The following is a 20,571-nucleotide window of genomic DNA, read 5'->3' on the forward strand; positions in this document are numbered from 1 at the left end:
AAGACAGCTATGTGTATTGCATTTAAAATAAGATATAATTCCTACAAAATTTCTGAATTTGATTTAGAAATACAAGAAAGAAAACTTGAAAATTTTTGTCCAAAATAGTTTACCACCTTCTTTGCTTCTGCAGTTTTTATTTGTTTCCTTTTTCTACATAATAGCACTAATAAAGGGGATTCTTCTCAAGTCCTGCCCACTATCCTTTACAGAAGCTGAACTGTGGGTACTGATGCCAATCCCATGAGAAGGTACTCCAAGAAAACCCTGATAGGCATGAGAAAGCATTTTTTAAAAAAATCCAAATAATAAAATTCTACTGAGTGACTACCCTTGTGGCCCACTTTAATGAAACATGTATAATCTGAAGTAAAAGAAAAGTCACATTAAAATATGCTGTGCTATCGGTTTAATCAGACTTCTGGAGGTTTGAGAATAAGTGAGTGTGTGAATGCAATCCCTCAGTTTCCTTTTTCTTGCAATGAGTATTCCTGGTGCTAAAATCATGGGCATGGTATTATGAACATGAAAGCAGGCCATCTGAATACTAACTGTGATGGAGATGACTTTAGTGTCCTGTTTTCTACTTGGGTGGGGGGAGGCGGGTGCAGCTACAGGCATAATGAGGAATCAGAAGATTCACACTTAAGCACTTCCTGCTATCAATAATAGAGCCACTACATTAGCCCTAGAATCCAGAAAAGCTGACAGTGGCACCTCACCTTGCAAAAAACTAATTAGAATCTTCAAACACTTTCATGTGGCTCAGTCCATTGAATTCTTGTGACAACGTTGTCAGGTAGGCAAAGAAGCTCAGCATAAGTCTGGATGCATGCTCAGGTGTGTTTTGAATTCACCTATGGACTATTTTACTCTGTTCGAGTTCCATTGAGAACCAAGGTATGATTCTACTGATTCATTTGCTCCTTATTGAGCAAGACCATGTCTCTCAAACTGAAGCAGGAGCTCTGGGCTTTGGGTTCCAGAGCAGGAGGACGCTACCGGAAAACTTGCTGTCTTTTGCTATGGCACCAAGGGCTATTTTTAGATGTTTTCCTCTGGTTAATTGTCTCACTCTCCTTGGGGAATCTCTATGGGTAAAATCCCAGATGAGACAATTTTCTTACTAATTCCCGCAGAGATGGGAAAGAGGAAGGCCATGGCTGTTTGTTGTCTTGGGGCCTCAGAACCATCTTGGTGATGACAGAGAAGGGAGTTTAGCAAGATCTTCAAGCACCTTGAAGCTCATAGAGCTCTGTCCAAGTTAATGACCAAGAAGACTAAGTAGGACAGGACTTGGTGGGAGACTCGGGAGTCAGCCATGGAACCATTCTAAATGGCCTTGTCTGAAGCTGGTTTCTAAAAGGAGCTGAGAACATGGAACCAGCAGGGACAGAGGGCTCAAAAGGTCCTTCCACATGCCCTGACTTTTCTTCTACCTCCTTTGAAAGGAAAAGGGACATTCTGGAAAACTTGATTTCAGCTTTTGGGGAGGACATGAAGATCAGTGGCAGTTCCTTAGCCCAGAGGAGGTAAAGAGAGAGGGAGTGATGACAGTCATTTAGTCTTCCTTCCTTCCTGGAAAAACAAGCCAAGTAGTGTTAGATGCCCTGGAGACAGTGGACAGAAAGAGTTCAAGGTGTTTCTGACTCAGGGTCAAACTTCTAACAGGTTTCGCACAATGAATTGCCTGGAGGAGCCACTGAAAATGGTCACCTGGATTGGGCAGGTAATAGTATGCAAATTGGCCTTCACTGGGAAGGAGGCAGCTACCGTGGTAATACTTAAACCAGTGCATTCTTAAGCCACAGCAAGGGGTACGCACGCTACCTGGTCATTAATGATGAACTATGAAAACCCGGAAGCACCAAGAAATCAGTGTTGAAGATCGCACAGCAAAGAGAAATTTGAAATCAGGCTTAGTCACCAGCATCGGTGTTCTCTAAGACGTCTGTCCTTGAAGGAACACATAGAAGTTTCATGAACTTCACTATTTGAGGTTTTTTTTTTTTTCATCCCATTTCCAAAAGTACATTGATAAACTCTGGGAAGTGAAGGGCCAGACGTAAAGCAGCTGTTGTGGAGAACAGCGAGCCCTTCACCGCAGATCCTCCCTAGGATAACTGAGCAGTCTGGCAGGAGCAGAGGTATCAGAATACTCGCTGGTTCTGCCTGATTCTACTTCATGTGCCTCTCCTTTTCCAACTCTGGTGTTCCGGTCAGGTTCCTCTTCCCATTTGCGCCCATGCTAAACATGTCCAGGAGCCTGGAAGAGACTAGCAGAAGCTCCCAACCCCCCTTCCCCCATTTCACACCCTTTTCCCAGTCCAGATTTATGGAAAGGAGCCCAAGGTGGCAAAAGACTTACCCAAGGTCACAGCCCTAGTCAGGAAATCCAAGTGTCCGGGTCCCCACAACAGCACCCAGCGACCGCCTGGGTTCACTTTCTCACCGCCCGCGCCCGAAGCTCTCTCCATGCCACACCCCGCTTTCCTGTCCCCCGCCCCCCAGTCCCCCGAGTCGCTTCTGACGCTCGGCGGCCTCCCGGGTGCAGTCCTTCCTGCGGGCGCTCCCTTCCGCCGGATTCCCACGCCGCGCGCCACGCCCCCAGCCACCCGCAGCGGGGACCCCGAGGCAGCCTAGGTCGCGGGACCCGAAGGAGACGCGACCCGCGGCGACGGTGACGTCCTCCGCGCCGTGGCGCCCGCGCTCCCGCCTGCAGTGGGGCCGCCCTCCCGAAAGTCCCAAAGTGTCGCGCGGAGCCCGCCGAGGCGTGGCCGAGTCCGGGGCCCCCCGGGAGGGCCGCCCCCGGCGGAGCCCCAGCCCGGCGAACGAGTTGCGAGGCTCCGGGACGTACCATGGGCTCGGGACCCCGGCGCCCCGCACAGGCCACCGCCGGGTCGCAGGAGTAGCCGAGGTGGGCGGGGAGCCGGCCGACCCCGCGCGCGTCTCTCCATGAAGATTCTTGCGCTTTCTCTGAAGAAAGGAGTGCATATGCTGCAGTGCCTCTGTGGAAGGAGCCTGAGGTCCAGCGACAGCCCGAGCGGTGAGCCGACGTCCCCTCCCCGGCTGCCCACCGCGGGAGCCCTGCGCCCAGAGGGCCCGCGGCTTCCGAGCGCGCGCGTGTGTGCGCGTGTGCGCGTGTGTGTGAGTGTGTGTAGCCCTCAAGTCACCCGCGCTGTCGCCCCGCACCCGAGACAGAGCCTGCGGGTCCGGGACGCGGGGAGCGGGAGGGACCGACCGGCTCCCACACTTCCTCGCGCCTCGCTGCTCCTTGTGACTTCCGAGGGCGGCCTGGGACTTACGGTTGTTCAGGGTCTCCTCGGAGAAGTTGCTGGTGCATTCGGCCGCAGAGGGGACTTTAAACAGGTGGCTGGCAGACAGGTATCTTATTTTTCTTGCTTTGTCTAAAAGTGGACTTTTGGCGGTGGTTAGGTGGGTTACCGCGGAGATGGAGCAATTCCTGTCCTTGGTGCCAAAGCAGGAGGATTTCGGGTAGCCTGGGGCTTAGCCAATCTACTCCCTTAAAAAAGGAAATATATATATATATATTTCCTTTTTTAAGGGAGTAGATATATAAATATATAGATAGATAAATATATATATATATATATAATATCCAAATACCCGGATCATCTGAGTAACCTGTGATATTGAGAAAAAAAATGTTGTGATACTTAATGACTTTTTTAAAAAAGCACCAAACTAGGACCAGACAAGCCATACTGTTCTGCAGAAGCCTTGCAAGATGGGGTGGTGCTTCCTGTCGTTCTGGTCCTTTGTCTGATTCTTTTAAAAGATGAAAGTTCTTCCTAAATCAACCATCGATTAATCTTGCAAGCGCTAATTCAGTTTCTGTGCTCTTCAGTTGCTTTCTCACGTGTAGAGGTGGGGTGTGAGGAGACAGGAAAGGCACCATATCATTTTTAAACGAGTGTCTCTGTAAAGAATATATTTTTGATCCACAAGCCCCAAATAACTAACAAATTCAGCAGTGTTATAATAGCTTTTGTGTTTAAAACTTTGTGTGCTATTTTAGGGGATCTGATTCACTTGGTAATGGCACCTATTTCCACTCTGTTCTAGAGTTATGAAAATTATATTTGGGAAGATATATATATATATATCTTTGGATATATATATATATATATATATATATGAACTTCCATTCATACTTTCTGAAACTTGTACTTTCTAATTACTCACCAGTCAAAAAATAAAACTAGAAGATAGCTTTAAAGAAACAAGAAAATTTATCTAAGCGAAATTTGTGAGCATGCTTGTGAAATGAAATTGGCAATGTGATCTCATATTTTACTTCTATGTAATTCAGGAGGTTAGCCAGTCTTTCTTTTTGTTTTGCTACCGTATTTGGGAGTGCTGAAAGATGCATCCACATTTCTCAACTAAAAAAGGTTTACTGTAAAGACTTGCATCTTAATGGTACTTGACCCAGGAACTCTGGAGATGCATGCAAATACCGTCTCAGTTCCCCTGGTTCACACTACGTAGAATGTGAATAGACTCCAACGAAGGCATTCGCTTCCCAGGTGTGCAGTTCAAGGTATGCGTGGTGTATAACTGAACAAGGCGCTTTCTCAGATAAAACGAGGTAAAATCTTCAGATAGCAGGCAGAGTTCCTTTCCCAAGTAGTAGCAGCTGCAAACGGAAAGGGTGATCCTTGTGACTGGTTAGCGTGGGCTGCTGCAAGTGTGGGGCTTACGAGTCAAGAGACCCATTTGTGAGGCAGTTCCAAGGCGGTTTCTGTAAGTCACTCTACTTTAAAACGTCTTGACTTTCATCTGAAAAATTAAAATGTGGAGATGCTGTTAGCTCTTGCCTGGTCCCTCTGTTTGTGGCTTCACCTGCTTTTAGCATGCACTTCTGTAAGAACTGTGGTGTCTTATTTGTACATGTAATTTTACTTAGTGGGGTAAATACTTTGTTGGGGGAACTGCCACTCTAGAACATTCACTGTTTTTGTAAAAGGGTACAGGACCAAACAGGGAAGATGAGACCTTTACCCGAGTCTTTCCCAAACAGAATAATTAAGACACAGCTGTTTGTCACGAGAGTGTTTCTAGAACTGCAGGGTCTTTCTTCAAATTATGACTCTTTATGGCTTATGCTTGTATGCAACTAACATAACCTGGCTGTCAGTTTGTGTAGAGATCTAAATTACCATGATCATATTGCACACATCATAGCTGGATTAAAATGATTTAATTGCAGCTAAAAGTTTCCTTGAACTCTTGTATATCAGGTGCTATTCTAAGGGCTTTTTACCTTTCATGTGTAATATGCTTAGCATAATATGTTTAGATATTGTCAGTGTGTTCTATTTTAAATTGGTATCATTACCATGGCTTCTGCCATTAGCAAAACCTCACAGCAGTTCTGCAGGTAGTTAACACTGACATGCCCAACGTTCTCATGCAAATTGGGGTAAAGAAACCAGAAACTTATCATGAAGTGAATTTATAAAAACCAGACTATGAAACACTGTAAATTTCAAAATCTTGCCCGGAAGGAATTTGGCATTGTTTTAAACAGTGTCAGCACGTATTGACAGTTCTGTTCTAGGTATTTCTCATTGTGGTGGAACTAAGCTCATACCTGAGGGGCATGGGATGTGATTTACTGCAATAGTTTAAGAGATTCTCATTAATCCCAGCACTCAGGAGGCAGAGCCTGGTAGATCTCCAGTTTGAGGCCAGCCAAGACAGCCAGAGCTACACAGAGAAACCCTGTCTCAAAAAAACGAGAGAGAGAGAGAGAGAGAGAGAGAGAGAGAGAGAGAGAGAGAGAGAGAGAGAGGGGGGGAGAGAGAGAGAGAGTCTATTAATATGTTCAAGCTGTTTAAAACTGTAAATGTTTTATTTTTGTTTATATGGGTCTAAAATTTAAATTAACCATTGGTTTTGAGCTTTTTAGGGACATTTATTGCTCTTGCCTTTCCTCTGTATTATTAGATATTGATATCATGCTAATTTAGTAAGTCTACCACTGTATAAATCCCTTGTACTTCAGAAGGATGGAGATGCTAGCAATACATGGAAGGCAATCTTAATACATGCTAAAGTCAGCTGCTCAAGGCTGAATTCTCAGCCTCTTTTGTTACTTGGGTTTTGTTCTTTTACTTATTTGCCAAAATTATGCAAATTTTAAGCATATGGAGCCAGTCTACTAAAAGGTAGATTAGAAGCTTGAAAGTCTAAGCATCTCTGTTCAGATAATATGACATTTCTATCAGACTGATGAATTTGAAAAGCTTTTAGTTCAAAGAGAGCAAAACAAGGATAGGAGTGGTGATGGAGACAATGGCTTCCATGCCTGCTCCCATCCCTCTGCTGCTGAGTAGGGAAGAGTTGTGCTGTCTCACCAAGGAGCTTTGGGCTACAGACTTCTCATTGCACCAGGCTCCATTCTGATTTCCTAAAGGAGCAAATTCTGTCCTAACACCTAGGCCCCTGAGAGGGAAGCCCCTGCTGGGAGTTGGTTCCCATGGGAGGAGTTAGGTAAGTGTAAGGGTAGGTGTGTATGCGCATGCTTGCTTGATTTAGCTGCCACTAAAGTATTCTAGAAAGGCCACATGGAAGTGATGGTTGTGATTATTCTGCAACATGCAGTAAGGAAGGGGCCTCCTAGCCCTGCAGATGTCTTGAGCTGGAGCCCAACAAGGACATCTAGTTTCCTTAAGAGGAAATTCAAATACCCTGGGCAAACATAACTCATCGATTGAGTCTGGTAAGAGTACACACTTAGAACGCACAGGGCCACTGTGTGCCAGTCTAGCGCAAACATCCAAATGAAAACTGACCACTTGCATGCAAGTTGTCTCGAACACTGTACATCAGGTTTGGGTGTCTAGGCTCTGATTTTCCTCCATGGCAGTGAAATGATTCTAGAAAGGATATTTGTTTACCATACAGCCCTGCAGATGTCTTGAGCTGGAGCCCAACAAGGACATCTAGTTTCCTTAAGAGGAAATTCAAATACCCTGGGCAAACATAACTCATCGATTGAGTCTGGTAAGAGTACACACTTAGAACGCACAGGGCCACTGTGTGCCAGTCTAGCGCAAACATCCAAATGAAAACTGACCACTTGCATGCAAGTTGTCTCGAACACTGTACATCAGGTTTGGGTGTCTAGGCTCTGATTTTCCTCCATGGCAGTGAAATGATTCTAGAAAGGATATTTGTTTACCATACAGTTATTGTTCATAAGCTCATTTCCTATCAAGATACCTTCATTCAAAACTTCGAATAATTGTTGTGTGTATATGTGTGTGTGTGTTGTTATATGTGTTTATGTGTCTGTGGGCTTGCATTTGTGTGTGTGTGAATGCAGACATTCCTATGCCATGGCCTACATGTCAAGGTCAAAAGATAACCTCACATCTAGTCCAACCTTGCTTTCCTTGCCCCTTGTTTAAGATGGGGTATTTTTGTTGTTTTTCTATTGTGTATAGCGGGCTAACTGGCCTGTGAATGTCTAGGGATTCTCTGGCTCCAGCTTCCTGTCTCTCCAGGGGGGCGCCAAGATCACAGATGCACTGCATCCAGTTTTTATATGGGTTCTGGAGATCCTAACTCAGACTCTCATGCCTGTCTAGCAAGCACTTTCACCCGCTGAGCCTTATTTCCAGGGTCAGCATTAGAGATCTATTGAACATGTTACCTTCTAAGCCCTTTGGTTTTTCACCAAAGGTAAAAGGGACAGATGCCAACCATGAGGAAAAATGGAAATAGAATTACTTTGTGCTTGAGGATATTTTGAATTCTTTAGAAATCTTTAGAAAATTATTAGGAAGTCCAATGGACTGACAGTATAGCCCAGTGGTAGAGGGCTTGCCTTGTTTGTCTGAGGACCAGGATTTGATATTTGATGTTCAGCAAAGCAAGCGCGCGCGCGCGCGCGCGCGCGCGCGCGCACACACACACACACACACACACACACACACACACAAGCACGTGAAAAAACATTACCAAATTTTTTTAAAAAATGAATGAAAAAGATCTACCTTTTGAGGACAGTTGTTTATAGTTTTTATGGCTTTTACTTTTCAATTTTTAAATTTCACATTAGATTTTCAAAGTCAGTGTCAGAAAACTCAAGATGTTGTTTATTGTTGCCACCCCCTTTTCTGAAAATAAAAAAGGAAGTCTATGTATTAATGTAGTGTCATTAGGAGCCTTATGCCACTTTCTGTAGTAGCTGTAGATTCATAACCAAACTGAAGGTAAGGTAAAGAGGTGTCTTGTAAACTCCAGCCCTCACAAGGGCCTGGTCTCCTCTGTTGTCAGTGTCTCCCATCAGAGTGGCTCAGCTGTGGCAATACGTGAAGTTGCACTGACACTGTTTTCTGTTGGTTTTATACATTTTGTAGGTTTGGATAATGGCATATCTCTACCATAATAGTAACACTGAGAGTGTTTCACTGCCCCCCCAAATCTGTTCCCTAACTATTCACCTCCCCTAAATGATAAAAGTCACTGCTTTAAAAAAAACTTTGTTTATGCTTTTACGTTTATTAGACTATCATATTGTTATAGTAACATAGTATGCAGTCTTTTGAAAGTGACTTTTCACTTAATAAATATTTAAATTTCTTCCATTTTTATTTCATGCCATGCCAGCTCATTTCTTCCTAGCTCTAAAGCATATTCCATTGTTGGCATGTATGACAGTTTATTTATTCATTCACATGTCAGAGGACATTTTGGTAATTTAAATGTTTGAGAAATAGTGAATAAAGTTGCTATAAGGATCAGTGGGCTGCTTTTGTGTGAACATAAAATTTTAACCTATTTGGGCAAACACCAATTGTTAACAGGATTATGTAATAAAGCAAATTTGATTTTGTAAGGAAATGTCAACAGTAGCTATGGCATTTTGCACTCTCACCATCAGTGAATGAGTCTTTTTGGCTCTGTATCTTTGACTGAATTTTTGTTGTGTATTTGTAGGATTTCTGGCAGTTTTATAGGTATGTAGTCATATTCCTTTGTTTTAATTTAAAATTCTCTAATAGTATATCATATTGGATATCTTTTTGTGTGCTTGTGTGCCGTTTGCATATTTTGTTTGTTGAGATGTCCTTGTGACGTCTGATTTCTTAAAACAACAACAACAAAAAAAAAACAGGTTGCTCACTGTCTTGCTGTGGAGCTGCCAGTAGCATCTTTCGGTCAGCACTTTGGGTTCTCTTCTAGGAACGCTGTCAGATGTTCTAGTTACTCCTCTGCTGTTGTGAGGAAAAGCATCACTGCAAGCGATTTGGAGAAGAGTTGACTTTTATCTGTGATTCTAGATGGCTAAGAGTCCATCGTGGCAAGGAGATATGAGTGACAGGCATGGTGGCAGGAGTAGGGGTTGAGAGCTCACAGCTTCAAATGCAAGCGGGAGGCTCCAAACTCCCAAAGACCTTCCCCAGGGACATACTTCCTCCTGCAAGGCCACACCTCCTAAACTTCCCTCCACAGCAGCACCCACTGGGAACCAAGTATTCCAACACTAGAGCCTGTGGGAACATTCCCTATTTAAACCACTTTAGATAGCTTTATGCTATTCCCATAAAGTCAAATGTGCCCATTTGATTAATATTGGCTAATGAAATGTGGGCAGGTGATACAGGTACATGGAAACTCTAATAGCCTAGAGCACAACATACTTCAAGCTTTTTTATTTACTTTTTTTTTCTGGTGCTGCTGGTTGGTGGTGTTCAGGGTAGTGGTTAATCCATTAATCTGTGTCCTTGAGTGTCTGTTGTTCACAGAGCTCACCACATGATCTCTGGTGGCCGTTTAATAGAAATGAGACAGACGTTAAAGCCACATTAGTAAGTAATTTCCTTTAAAAGGTACTTTCTTATCTGCCCTATTCTGATTGATAGGACAGGTGGTGCTTCTTAAAAAACAGTGCAATGTTAGGGAGTCAGGGTTAGGGCCCTTCCCAGTTGAAAGCGCTCCACTTTCTTCCTGATAGCTTCTGTAGTACTTAAAGAACATACGTGTTGACTTCCACAATCCAGTTTCTTTCTGATATTTTCTGTAGTATTTAATGAACATACTTGTGGACATCCATTTATGGTGTTTTAGTGATCAGAATATTATGCCACACTCCTAAGCTTTGTTTTCTTACAGAATGCTTGCAGGTGCTCTTAGCATGGCTGAAAGACTCTTCCTTTACCACTGTACTAATTCTCCACTGATGTTCCCCACACTTTGTGATTATCTTTTTACACGTGTGATTTCATTGTAAGTCTAGTCTTGAAGGAATTGAGTTGCTATTTTTTGCTTACCTAGAAATGTGAAGATCTGATGCCCACAAACATATTTGGAAAAGCAAGAACTCACTGTGTTGCTTAAAGCCACAGTTATAGTAGTTTTGCAGGCACAAGAAACAGCATATAAACACTGGGTTTCTCCCCTAGTTTTATACACTCAGACAATATGCATTAGGAAGAAACCCAGTGGTGCTCTTCATGGGGAAGGAACCAGGATCAGTGTTGTTCTCATCTGGGTCATGGACCTGCACTGTGTCTTTCTGGCTCTGTGTTAAGTACAGCAGAAGAGATGGAGCAAGCCAGACCTTTTCTGAAGCCTAGAATACTTGTATCATCCAATTACCTCTCTCCAAAAGGCTTCGTTCCCTTTTTCTCCTGCCATCCTCTTCCCAAGGGTAGAAATTTATGCATGTTATGCCTTCAGACATATCTGTTTGGGTAATTCAGTTCAGCAAAAAAATATTGGGTATACAGTAGATGAGAAGTTCATAGAGACCCAGCAGGAAGAGATATACATGAAAACAAAGCATATGATACAACAAAGGATGAAATAAATGCCCCAGTAAAGTGCACGGGAGCCTTTGCTTGTTTCGTGCTAACCAAGCTTTGTAAGATTTAATGGTAAAGACCACATCAAGGGAGGAAAAACGCATTGGGCTCAGGATTCATGTCAATCTCCTTGAGTTTGTATAGCACCTAAGAATTAAAAAGGAAGTGCTAGGGTATGCAAAATAGCAGCTGTGATTCAAGGGGCAGGGGCTAACATCTCCACAGTCCCTTTAAAAATACTTTAAGAAATATTATTTTTATGAAAGCAATTGACCTACACTTCAATTTAACTTAGCATTGCCCATGGTCAGATGATAATATGATAATATAAATAATCTTCCTAATTATTTATATCTTGCATCTAATCATACATCAACATGTCTATTTATCCATAGCCAGAGGAACTACATCAGCTTCTTACAGAGGTACACACATTCTAGTGTGTGGCACCAGAGGGACATCTGGGGAATACTTACAGATATGCTCCCTGGATTTCCGTGGAATGTTTTACACAGTGTTTTACTTGTCTGCTTTGTTCAGCTCAGTGCACACAATTGCTGTGTTTGTCCCACGTTATTTTCACTGCACAGCGTTCTGAATGTCACAGCATCTCTTCTGATGCCATTAAATACTGGACATCTCAGTCTCCTCCGATGCCCAATCAGAGAGGCTGCGAATCTGCCCAGACAATCTGTCTTGCCGAAATGATTTTTCTTGTTTATACATAAGCTTCTAGTACCCTCCTACCCCCTCCACTCATTACTGTTTATAGAAACGAAGGCATTGCAGTTGGTGTCACTGATTGCCCACGTTGTTGCTTCAATGAAGCCAGCTGGGATGCGATTGCACGGTCTTTAAATAAAACTTAGCGGCACAAAATGAATCTCCTCTTTGAGGGGAGAGGGGTTGGTGCTAGCTGCACCGCTTTCTAAAGCACTAATTATTTGCTTAACTTGGAAGAGCTCGAGAAGTGACTGTCCATGTTAGCTTGGCAGCTGACCTTGACCCCAGGACTCCGTGTGTGGAGAGCTCAGTCACAGACAGAAAACTATTATCAAAGTCATAGTGGCTCTCTCCTTACCTAAGACTCTGCACCCGACACGTAAGGTCATCAGGTGTGTCAATTGTTCTAGCTACACAAAGGCAGAGATCAGAAGATGAATCACCATCAGGAATGTGGGCAAAGTCTAGGCTTAGCCGACAATAGTCCAATATTCGCAAGCAGTGTGGGGATCAAAGAGGTGATGAGAGGCAGCACAAGAGGTTGGTAAGGCCTTTTCTGAATCTGATACAATACGGAAGCTGAGTAGCAGGAACACTTCTAGCGACTGTTACTTATGAATCTCATGGTGAGATTGGCGGGGCAGCGGGCCTTTCATAGATAGGTGATACAAACTAGAGCATTAGGCCTTTCCCAGGGAGGGATTTTTCTATCTATCTACCTTCCTTTGTTTCAGCTTGAAAAAAATAATTTTGAGACAGGATCTTACTCTGTAGCCCAGGATGGCCTGGGATTCACTATTTAGCTTAGGCTAGCATTTGGTCCATGGCAAACTTCCTTCCTCAGCCTCCCAGATACTGCGATTACAGACATGAACAAACATATCTATTCCATAAATTTTAAACTTTTTTATGTAGGAGAAATATATTACTACTCAACCTCTACTGTAAGGCTGGTAGCCCTGAGAACTCCTTGATTAATGTAGCATGTTATGGATACATTCCTACTCCCAAAGAGAAGAGGGGCAGACATGTCCACATGCAAAAATTTTAAACTTTTAAGAGAAACTTTACCTCTATAAATCATTTCTCTCTCTCTTGCTCTCCCTCCCTCCGTCCCTCCCTCCCTCCCTCCCTCCCTCCCTCCCTCTCTCTCTCTCTCTCTCTCTCTCTCTCTCTCTCTCTCTCTCTCTCTCTCTCTCTCTCTCTCTCTCTCTCTCTCTCTGTGTGTGTGTGTGTGTGTTGGGGGGAGTAATACATACATAATTAGCAATATCAGTATTGCTAATGACACTTACCTTTGGAGAGTGATGGGACAGATGGAAGAACTGCTTTGTACCTTATAATGTGTTTCCTTTAAAGTTAAAACCTGGTAGTATAATTTTCATATTATATAGATTTTGTTCATCGCAGAAAACATTGACCATGGAAAGACTCCATAGGTTAAAACCTCCTAATATCAAGATCCTGACAGAACCTCTTCCAGTCTCTACATGAGTCTTCACAGATGTTAGTGCGGAAGGGTTGTTGCATTCAGCTTTTTCTTATAAAGTTAAACAATTACTCTAAATGTGGTAATTAAAAAGCACATTAAATTTTTTGAAATTATTTTCCAAGAAGTTTTTAGAGAAAGCTGTTCATAATGGTCTTTGAAAGTCATAGCAAAGGAGCCTTCCTTATCTCTTTTTGAGGTTTTCAGTTTTGTATTTCAAGGCTTTTCCTAAAGATATGAATAGGAATTTGTTTGCATATTAATCAGAGTTGAGAAATTGTGTATCACTTGCATTTTAAAAAAGTAAGTATATATTTAAAATATATGTATATGTTGATGTGTGGTTTTTATAAGGTGGTCTAAATGTAACTTTAGAACAATTGTTATTGAGTATTTATCCAATATTCACTTTCTATGCCTTTAGATTTTGCCTTGGGAATTATTTTTGCATAAAAATCTTTGTGTGCTATGGGCTGAGGTAAGAATTTGCGTAATAACTTTTATTTCTCTCCTGTGTTTAATCTTGAGTTCAAAACAACTAAAGAGGTAGATAACACTGTTCAATAGATGCTATTATATGTATTTGTCTCATCTTGGATTACCTCCCAGGAGGCTGCAGAATCATTAAGCACAAACCTACGAGATTTTTTCCTAAGGAAAATCTTAGTATGTCATACAACTCACCAGAGCACAGAGTAGATCCAGCTAATTTCTCTTGAGTTTCAGTAGTGATAAGAGAGATCTTTGACTCAGTATGTACCTACAACGGCATGTGTAGGAGCCCAGCCGGCTGCCCAGAAAGTGTGCATCCCATGGGCAGGACGACCCACACAAAGGTGATGCATAACCGGGTGACTCACATTGCTGCATGGCTCCCTCCCTTCCCTGATCATTGAGAAGGTTTCCTGCCTTGCCAAAGAATGAACTGGCTAGAAGAACACAGTGTCGCATTATAGCACCTTGGAAAAGGCAGGAACCCTTTTTGTTTCTTAGACTGAGATGGAAGTGGAGACTATGGGAGGATGAATGTTAGCTTCCACAGTGTGCAACTTTCCAGAACATGAGTAGTTTCAGGGATGGGAGGGAGGAGTTGGCACATCTTCCATGGCCTGCACTCCTGCCAGTCACGTGGCATTTTCCTTTCAGCCTTCCACTAGTTGTTTCTTCTCTGTGATGTAATATGTGTATCTTTAAAATAGTGTGTCATAAAAATCAGGCGAAAAAATATAGCCTTTGTATTTCCTGATAGGATGTGAGTTTAATCTCATTTTAAAATATTTGTTGACCTGAATTTCTTGTCCTTTATACTATATGCATGGAAGTATATTTTTATTTTGTTATTTGAGTTTTAAAAATGCAGCAACCCTCTGCTGTGGAAGTGCTCTGAGGCACACACGCAATAAATCCTTTATTATTCCCTAGATAATTTTATCATGTCATTTTGGGTGAGATGTTCCTGTAGCCAACTTTTTTCTTGTTGCTGACAGAGAAGAACTCTCAGTTTTGCTCGTGATGGAGGAGGATCTGAGATAACTCCTTGTTGGGCTGACTTTCTAGTCTAGTACACAAAAGTGAGGGGAAAGTCATTGTTACCTGTTCTTGATTTTAATTTCTAGTCATTCCATAGAGGTACATTTTTCTTATAATGTTCTAAAGGCCTGAGTGTCATAAATGAAAATAAGAACTTCTTCTTTAAAACCTTTAAACTTGACAGGTTAATTCTAATGACCAAAAAAAAAAAAAAAAAACCAACAACAACCTAAACAAATATAAAAACGTTCTATGAACCCACCTCAAATAACTCCTAACGTGTTCAATACCCTTCTGTTCCATTATATAATAGTATTACATTATAGACTAGTCTGTACTTTTTCAATGTTTTCATAGATTTTTTTTCATATTAGATATTCTTTAATACAGTTTCCTGTCCCCCAACTTTTCCCAGGTCCCTCCCTGGGCTCTGAAGGGAAGGATGTGTTGGAGGTACCTCATTTAGGACCGAGTGTTCCAAGGTTTTTATCTTTGCATATTGTCTACCTGCATTCCCCTGTATTTGTTCCCATCTACTGCAGGAAAAAGCTTTTCTGATGGTGATAGAGCAAGGCACTGATACGTGAATATAGCAGCATGTCATCAGGGGTCTTTTTGTTGTTATGTTCCTTTAGCGGAAGAGTAGTATTTGGCTTTCCCCTAGGTCCATGGGCTATCTAGTCTCATGTTCTTGGTCCCTGAACAGTGTTGGGGATGGGTTCCATCTCATGGAACGGGCCTTAAATCCAGTTCGATAGTGGTTCATTCCTCCCATGAGCTTTGTGCTACTATTGTACTGTTGCATCCTGCAGGGAGGTCTTCACTGTAGAGCAAAAAGTTTGTAGCTGGTTTGGGGCGTTCCTTCCTCCTTTGGTAGCATGCAGAGTCTGCCCCAGCACTATGAACACTATTCAATAGGACTGAAGGCTCTATTTAGACACTAGCTTGACTTCTCCATGTTAAGTGAGCTGTGTAGGTGTTATCTTCTCAAAGTTTTTTAAATATAATGTTATATCACCAGTGTTCTTCATATTAAAATACTTCTTTAAAATGAGTTGAACAGTTGCGCAGTGTTCATTTAGGTAGCATAGTAAATTTAACGAATCTCTTTCTCTGTGTGCATATTCTGTCTTATCCATCTGCTCATCTATTTATCTGCTTATCATCTATCCATTGACCCACCTACTGCCTCCCGTACTGCGGCAGCTTCCCACACCTTCATTTTGATATGTAGTGTTCCATATGGTTTCTATCACCTATAAAGAGCACATATGCTCCAGATATATCTATCTATATCTATCTATATCTATCTATCTATCTATCTATCTATCTATCTATCTATCTACACATTCATATATGTGTGTGTGTGTCATAAAAATCTGACAATTAAAAATATTGTATTTTTAGGAAAAAAATCACTAAAAGTACAACTTTGGGTGTTGACACATCATTTATTGGAAATAGGATACCCTTAGTACCCAATAACTAGGGATGAACAGCTTTTTAGGTGCAGTCTTAGAGGAGGGGGAAAGGTAATTATCAAAAAGGCAAATCTTCCTTTGACTTGAACCCACTCTTGGGTTACCTTCACTTTTCCTGCTAGGCCCTAGGAATTGGACTGCATGTTTCCCGATTCCCTGACCTTTAGCTTCTATTCCTTGCCGTGGAACACCTTTGATTGTGTTTATATTATTTTTCTTATTTCTCCTGATGTTAAAGGGAACATAGAGCACATTTGAAATTTTTGTTGTTAGAACATATAAGAAAATAAGATAGTTTTTTAAAAAAATTGCCCGAGGTTGCTGTTCTCTTCTTGTTCCCCAAGCCCCTTAGACACTGTTGTTATGAATGGAGAGAGGCTAAATAAAAAAGAAGTCCATATAGAGTGCAAAAGTATAGAAGCAAGCAGAAGAGAAGCCTAAGGAGTGATGGGTAAAAGATAATTCAAGTTTCTGCTGTAATTTTGTTGTTGTTGTTGTTGTTTTTAGAGACCGGGTTTCTCTGTATAACAGTCCTACTTGTCCCAGAACTGTTCTTGTAGACCAGGCTGGCCTTGAACTTGCAGAGGTCCACCTGCCTCTGCCTCCCTAGTGCTGGGATTAAAGGTGTGTGCCACCACCGCCCGGCTCAGGTGTAACTTTTGAGGAGGACTAGTTCCTCTACAAACTGGGATGCTGTGAGTTATTGATGCCCGCCTATGTTTAAACACAACAGAGCACAGTTTTAAGGAGCAATTGGAGGAATCAAAGCAGAAGACCTATGGATCTATACTCAAGAAGGGGTTAAGAAAAAGAAAACTATTTTGTGAGGGATGTTAATGGCAGGAAATGAGGGAGTGAGAACTCCCTTGTGGATGTATTTTACCCATTAAGAAATGGAGGGAAAATGGAAGAAACTCCCAAGATCATGGGGAAGGATTCAAGGCTAAGAGTAAAAATGAGATACCTCTCATTGAAACTTAAGAGTTGAATTGACCCAGTAAGGTGTGTAGCTGGTGGCCTCAAGGCCACCAAGTGGTTTTCCAAACATACTCTTGGAAGACAGTGGGAGACTTATTTTGTGAGCTTCAAGGAAAGGCTTTGGCCAGCTGTCACAGGCGATGCAGCTCTGGGGGACTTACTTGTCATTTTGGAGCCCCAGTGAGAAGCAGGGCCTAATGATATTACTTCCTGTCAGCCCAGGATTCCTCATGCTTTGTCTACAAGGCTTACGTCTGTACTCTTCTGGCCATGTGGTCAGTATGGAACTTTTCATGCTGCTGTTATTCTTATTGTCTACCCTTCCCAGTGTCATAAGATACCCGATGAGTGCTATAAATATCTGATTTATTCTGAATTATTCCTTCTCTTGGCTATAGTAAAGAACTATAAAAGTATTAAATCTTTGAATATGTTTATAATTTTGATTGGTATGTCAAACTTTGCCATATCAAGATGGGTCCTTGCTCTTATAAAAATTCACAACTGCTTGTATTTAGTTGATTTAATTTGTCACAATTCCTGTGTATCTCTGTTACACTATCACCGTAATAGTCTCAAAAATAAAGAAAAATCCCAAATTTGAATTTGTTGGTAGAGACAGTGATAAAATGGCATTAAAAGCAGGTGCAGCTCGTGCTTATAACCCTGGCACTCAGAGGCTACAGCAGAAGAATTGCTATGAATTTGAAAACATCCTGGGCTACATAATAAATTCCAGGTTCTTTTGGGATACAGATTTTGGTCCAGTTTCAACAACAACAACAACAACAAAACAGTAAAATAAAATAAAATGACATTGGGAATAATTCACCTATAAAGATATTTTGAGTGACTTTACATGACTTTGAATAATGGGGTTTGGGGAATTAGCATCATAGTAGAAACATTAGTTGCCCTTGATGCCTGACTTATTCTTAATATTCCATGATACTCAGTATTGAACTCTTTCATATATGTACATACTGAAAGCTTTGCTTGTAAATGTGACGCCTCCTCCGACGCTGCCGCTCTGAATATGATTCCCGAGAAAGTCTTGTGTACAGCAAGCTCATGGAAGTGTACAGGCAAGTCTTTTCCTACCACAGAAAGCTTGCTGTCCCAGAGTGAGCTTTAATGATGTTCTGTCTCTGCATGGTGAATATTCATTGTCCCCCTCAGCAATTAGGCAAATTTCCACTCCTGAGAGAAATTATCCCTACTGCTGCTCCAAGGGCCATTGCTTTCCTTGTTGAAGGTGCCTGTGACTAGCATTATGTCATCTAAGGCATACTCACTCCCACGACGAGATTGGGAAAAGCAATCATACTAGGTACAGCACATTCCTAAGTCTTCGCATCATTCCATTTGAAATACCAGATGCTAGAAATATGATAGATAGATAGTACCTTCTATCTTCTTTTTCTCTGAATAGACTGGAGAGAAGCCTTGTCTGCTGAGGTCTTCCTAGAATGTTCTTCTCGCATGCCCTTTGGACAAGCAACACAGATCTTCCAAGAATAAGAAACAAGAACTTTTGAAGCAGAACAGTATTAGCGGAAATTAAAAAAAAATTTAAAAACTTGATTCACCTCAGAATACATTCAAGTATTGAACAAAATATCTGACATCTTGGAGGGATCAGCCGCAAGTTGGTAGAAGCAGGAGCTGTAAGAACAAAGAGTAAAAGAAAAATCACTCGTGTATGGTTAGGGAGCTTCAAAAAGGGAGACCCTCTCAAAACAAAACATTGGTCATCACCAGGTAGATGTTCTGATCTCTACCCCAGGGCATGACATTTAGAACCCACCAAAATGTGTTTCTCAAGTTGGAAGAAGCTTACCCTCATAGGTTATTACGTGGGGAAGCATTTGGAAAGACACAAAGTCATTTTAGTATACCACTTTATTCATTTGTACTTCACAGTCAACAATATTAAAGTCCACACCATGTGCTACATAGTGGGCCTGCATTAACCCCACTGTGAAAGGATTTAATCTTTTCATAAGTTAGAAAGTGTCTTTAGTATAGCTGATCCTTACTAAAAAAAAAAAAAGACACCCCCCCCCAAAAAAAACCTCAAAAAACAAACAAACCAAAACCAAAACAAACAAGTCAGTCTTAGCCAGTGTTGTCTTTATTCTAAAGAGAGACTGTTGAGTGCCCAGCAGGCCCAACTTTGCCCCTGAAACTTTTGCTTTTTGGTTATCTTCTTTGACAGTTACTTTGGTTCTTGTGATGATTGTTTGCACATGCTCAGTTCATTGAGCTGATTGACTAACTTGTTTTTCTCACTAGACAGAATCTTCTAGTAGTTAACATGAAGCTAAGTAGCCTTAGTGAAATAGTCATTATGATTTTGTTTTCCAATCTACAATACTTGTGGGTTTCATGACCTCAAGAAGAAATGGTGTGCGTGATACTGGAAACAGTGGAGGAGATATGTGACAATTTTTTTAGACTTAAAATGTGATCAATGACTAATATAATAAAACTTGACAAAAAGAATGAATATGTTGATAGCTTTAGATCATCTTTATTCCTTATTTTCATGAAGAGCTCAAACATTACTGAAAGAATTAAAATCATTAGAACCAGTATCTGACTTCTGTTTTCATGCCCCTTACATAGTACTCCTATGATCTTTATACCCGTCCACTCTATGTATTTATGTATGTAATATATCCCAGAGATAGAGCTTCAGCTTTTTTTTCTAGAATGAATGTGAATAGGTGGATTTAGTATACCGCCTTTCCCACAAGAGCAACTCTGAAGGGTATGCATCTAATTCCTTTTCACTTTTACTGTGTATTTTACCTTCCTTCCCCTCTTCCTAGAATTGCAACTGAATGCACATTGTTATCCCACCTTTTAAATTGGCAAGCGAAGATTTTTGGTTGGCATGGGGCTAGAGTGAGCACTTGAGACTGAAGCAAAAGCCTCTGGGTTGGAAAGGGAAAAAATAAGGAAAAGTGCCTCTGAGAATGACCAATGAGCTCTGAGAATGACCAGTGATCTGAGTTTAAGCCACCTGGGTCTCCTCAGTGAATTCCTTCTAATTGAAAATAGCCAGCTAGCTCAAACCAGGTTGGCATTCTAAGGCGTTCGTCGGAAGTAAGCTAGCTTTTGTCCTGATTGTTCTACCTACCTCCTGAGACTCCTCTATGAGGGCAATCCCCAGCAGTTCCAATGCAATCTCCTGCTGGTGCATACATAGCACAAGTGTTAGCCAACAGAGACAACGTTTGGGTTGTAACCTTGTAATGAGGAAGGACCAGATAGTATGTTACATTGAGAGTGTGAGTGATCCAAAATTCAGTGAATCATAGTGTTTGAGTGCTAGCAGCAGCTGTGGGAATGGGCAGCCTCTTTTAATGGGGGGCGTTGGTGAGGAGACCGAGGTCTGGCAAGTTTGAATGGATGTGCAAAGCCCCACATTTATGTACGGAGCCAGATCTTTGAATGCAGGCTTACAACCCTTCTTGTAATCATGTCTGGAGACTAAGAGCTGAGTTGAAACCTTATTCTTCCA

At 41.7% G+C, this 20,571-nt stretch overlaps 1 protein-coding gene and 1 non-coding gene across 2 annotated transcripts in view; one reads left to right on the top strand and one right to left on the bottom strand.

Moving 5' to 3' along the window:
- The first annotated feature begins 2,872 nt into the window (after positions 1-2,872).
- Positions 2,873-20,571, top strand: part of Fgf12 (fibroblast growth factor 12) — a 344,853-nt gene continuing 327,154 nt past the window's right edge. The window contains exon 1 of the mRNA XM_038345316.1: positions 2,873-3,046. Coding sequence (XP_038201244.1) covers positions 2,956-3,046 — 91 coding nt within the window. The 5' untranslated portion in view covers positions 2,873-2,955. The remainder of the gene's footprint in view (positions 3,047-20,571) is intronic.
- Positions 12,472-12,606, bottom strand: LOC119825841. The gene has a single exon (XR_005287306.1). It is a non-coding gene; the product is annotated as a small nucleolar RNA U109 (small nucleolar RNA).

Source organism: Arvicola amphibius, chromosome 10, assembly GCF_903992535.2.
Source record: "Arvicola amphibius chromosome 10, mArvAmp1.2, whole genome shotgun sequence".
Classification (NCBI taxonomy): Eukaryota; Metazoa; Chordata; class Mammalia; order Rodentia; family Cricetidae; genus Arvicola; species Arvicola amphibius.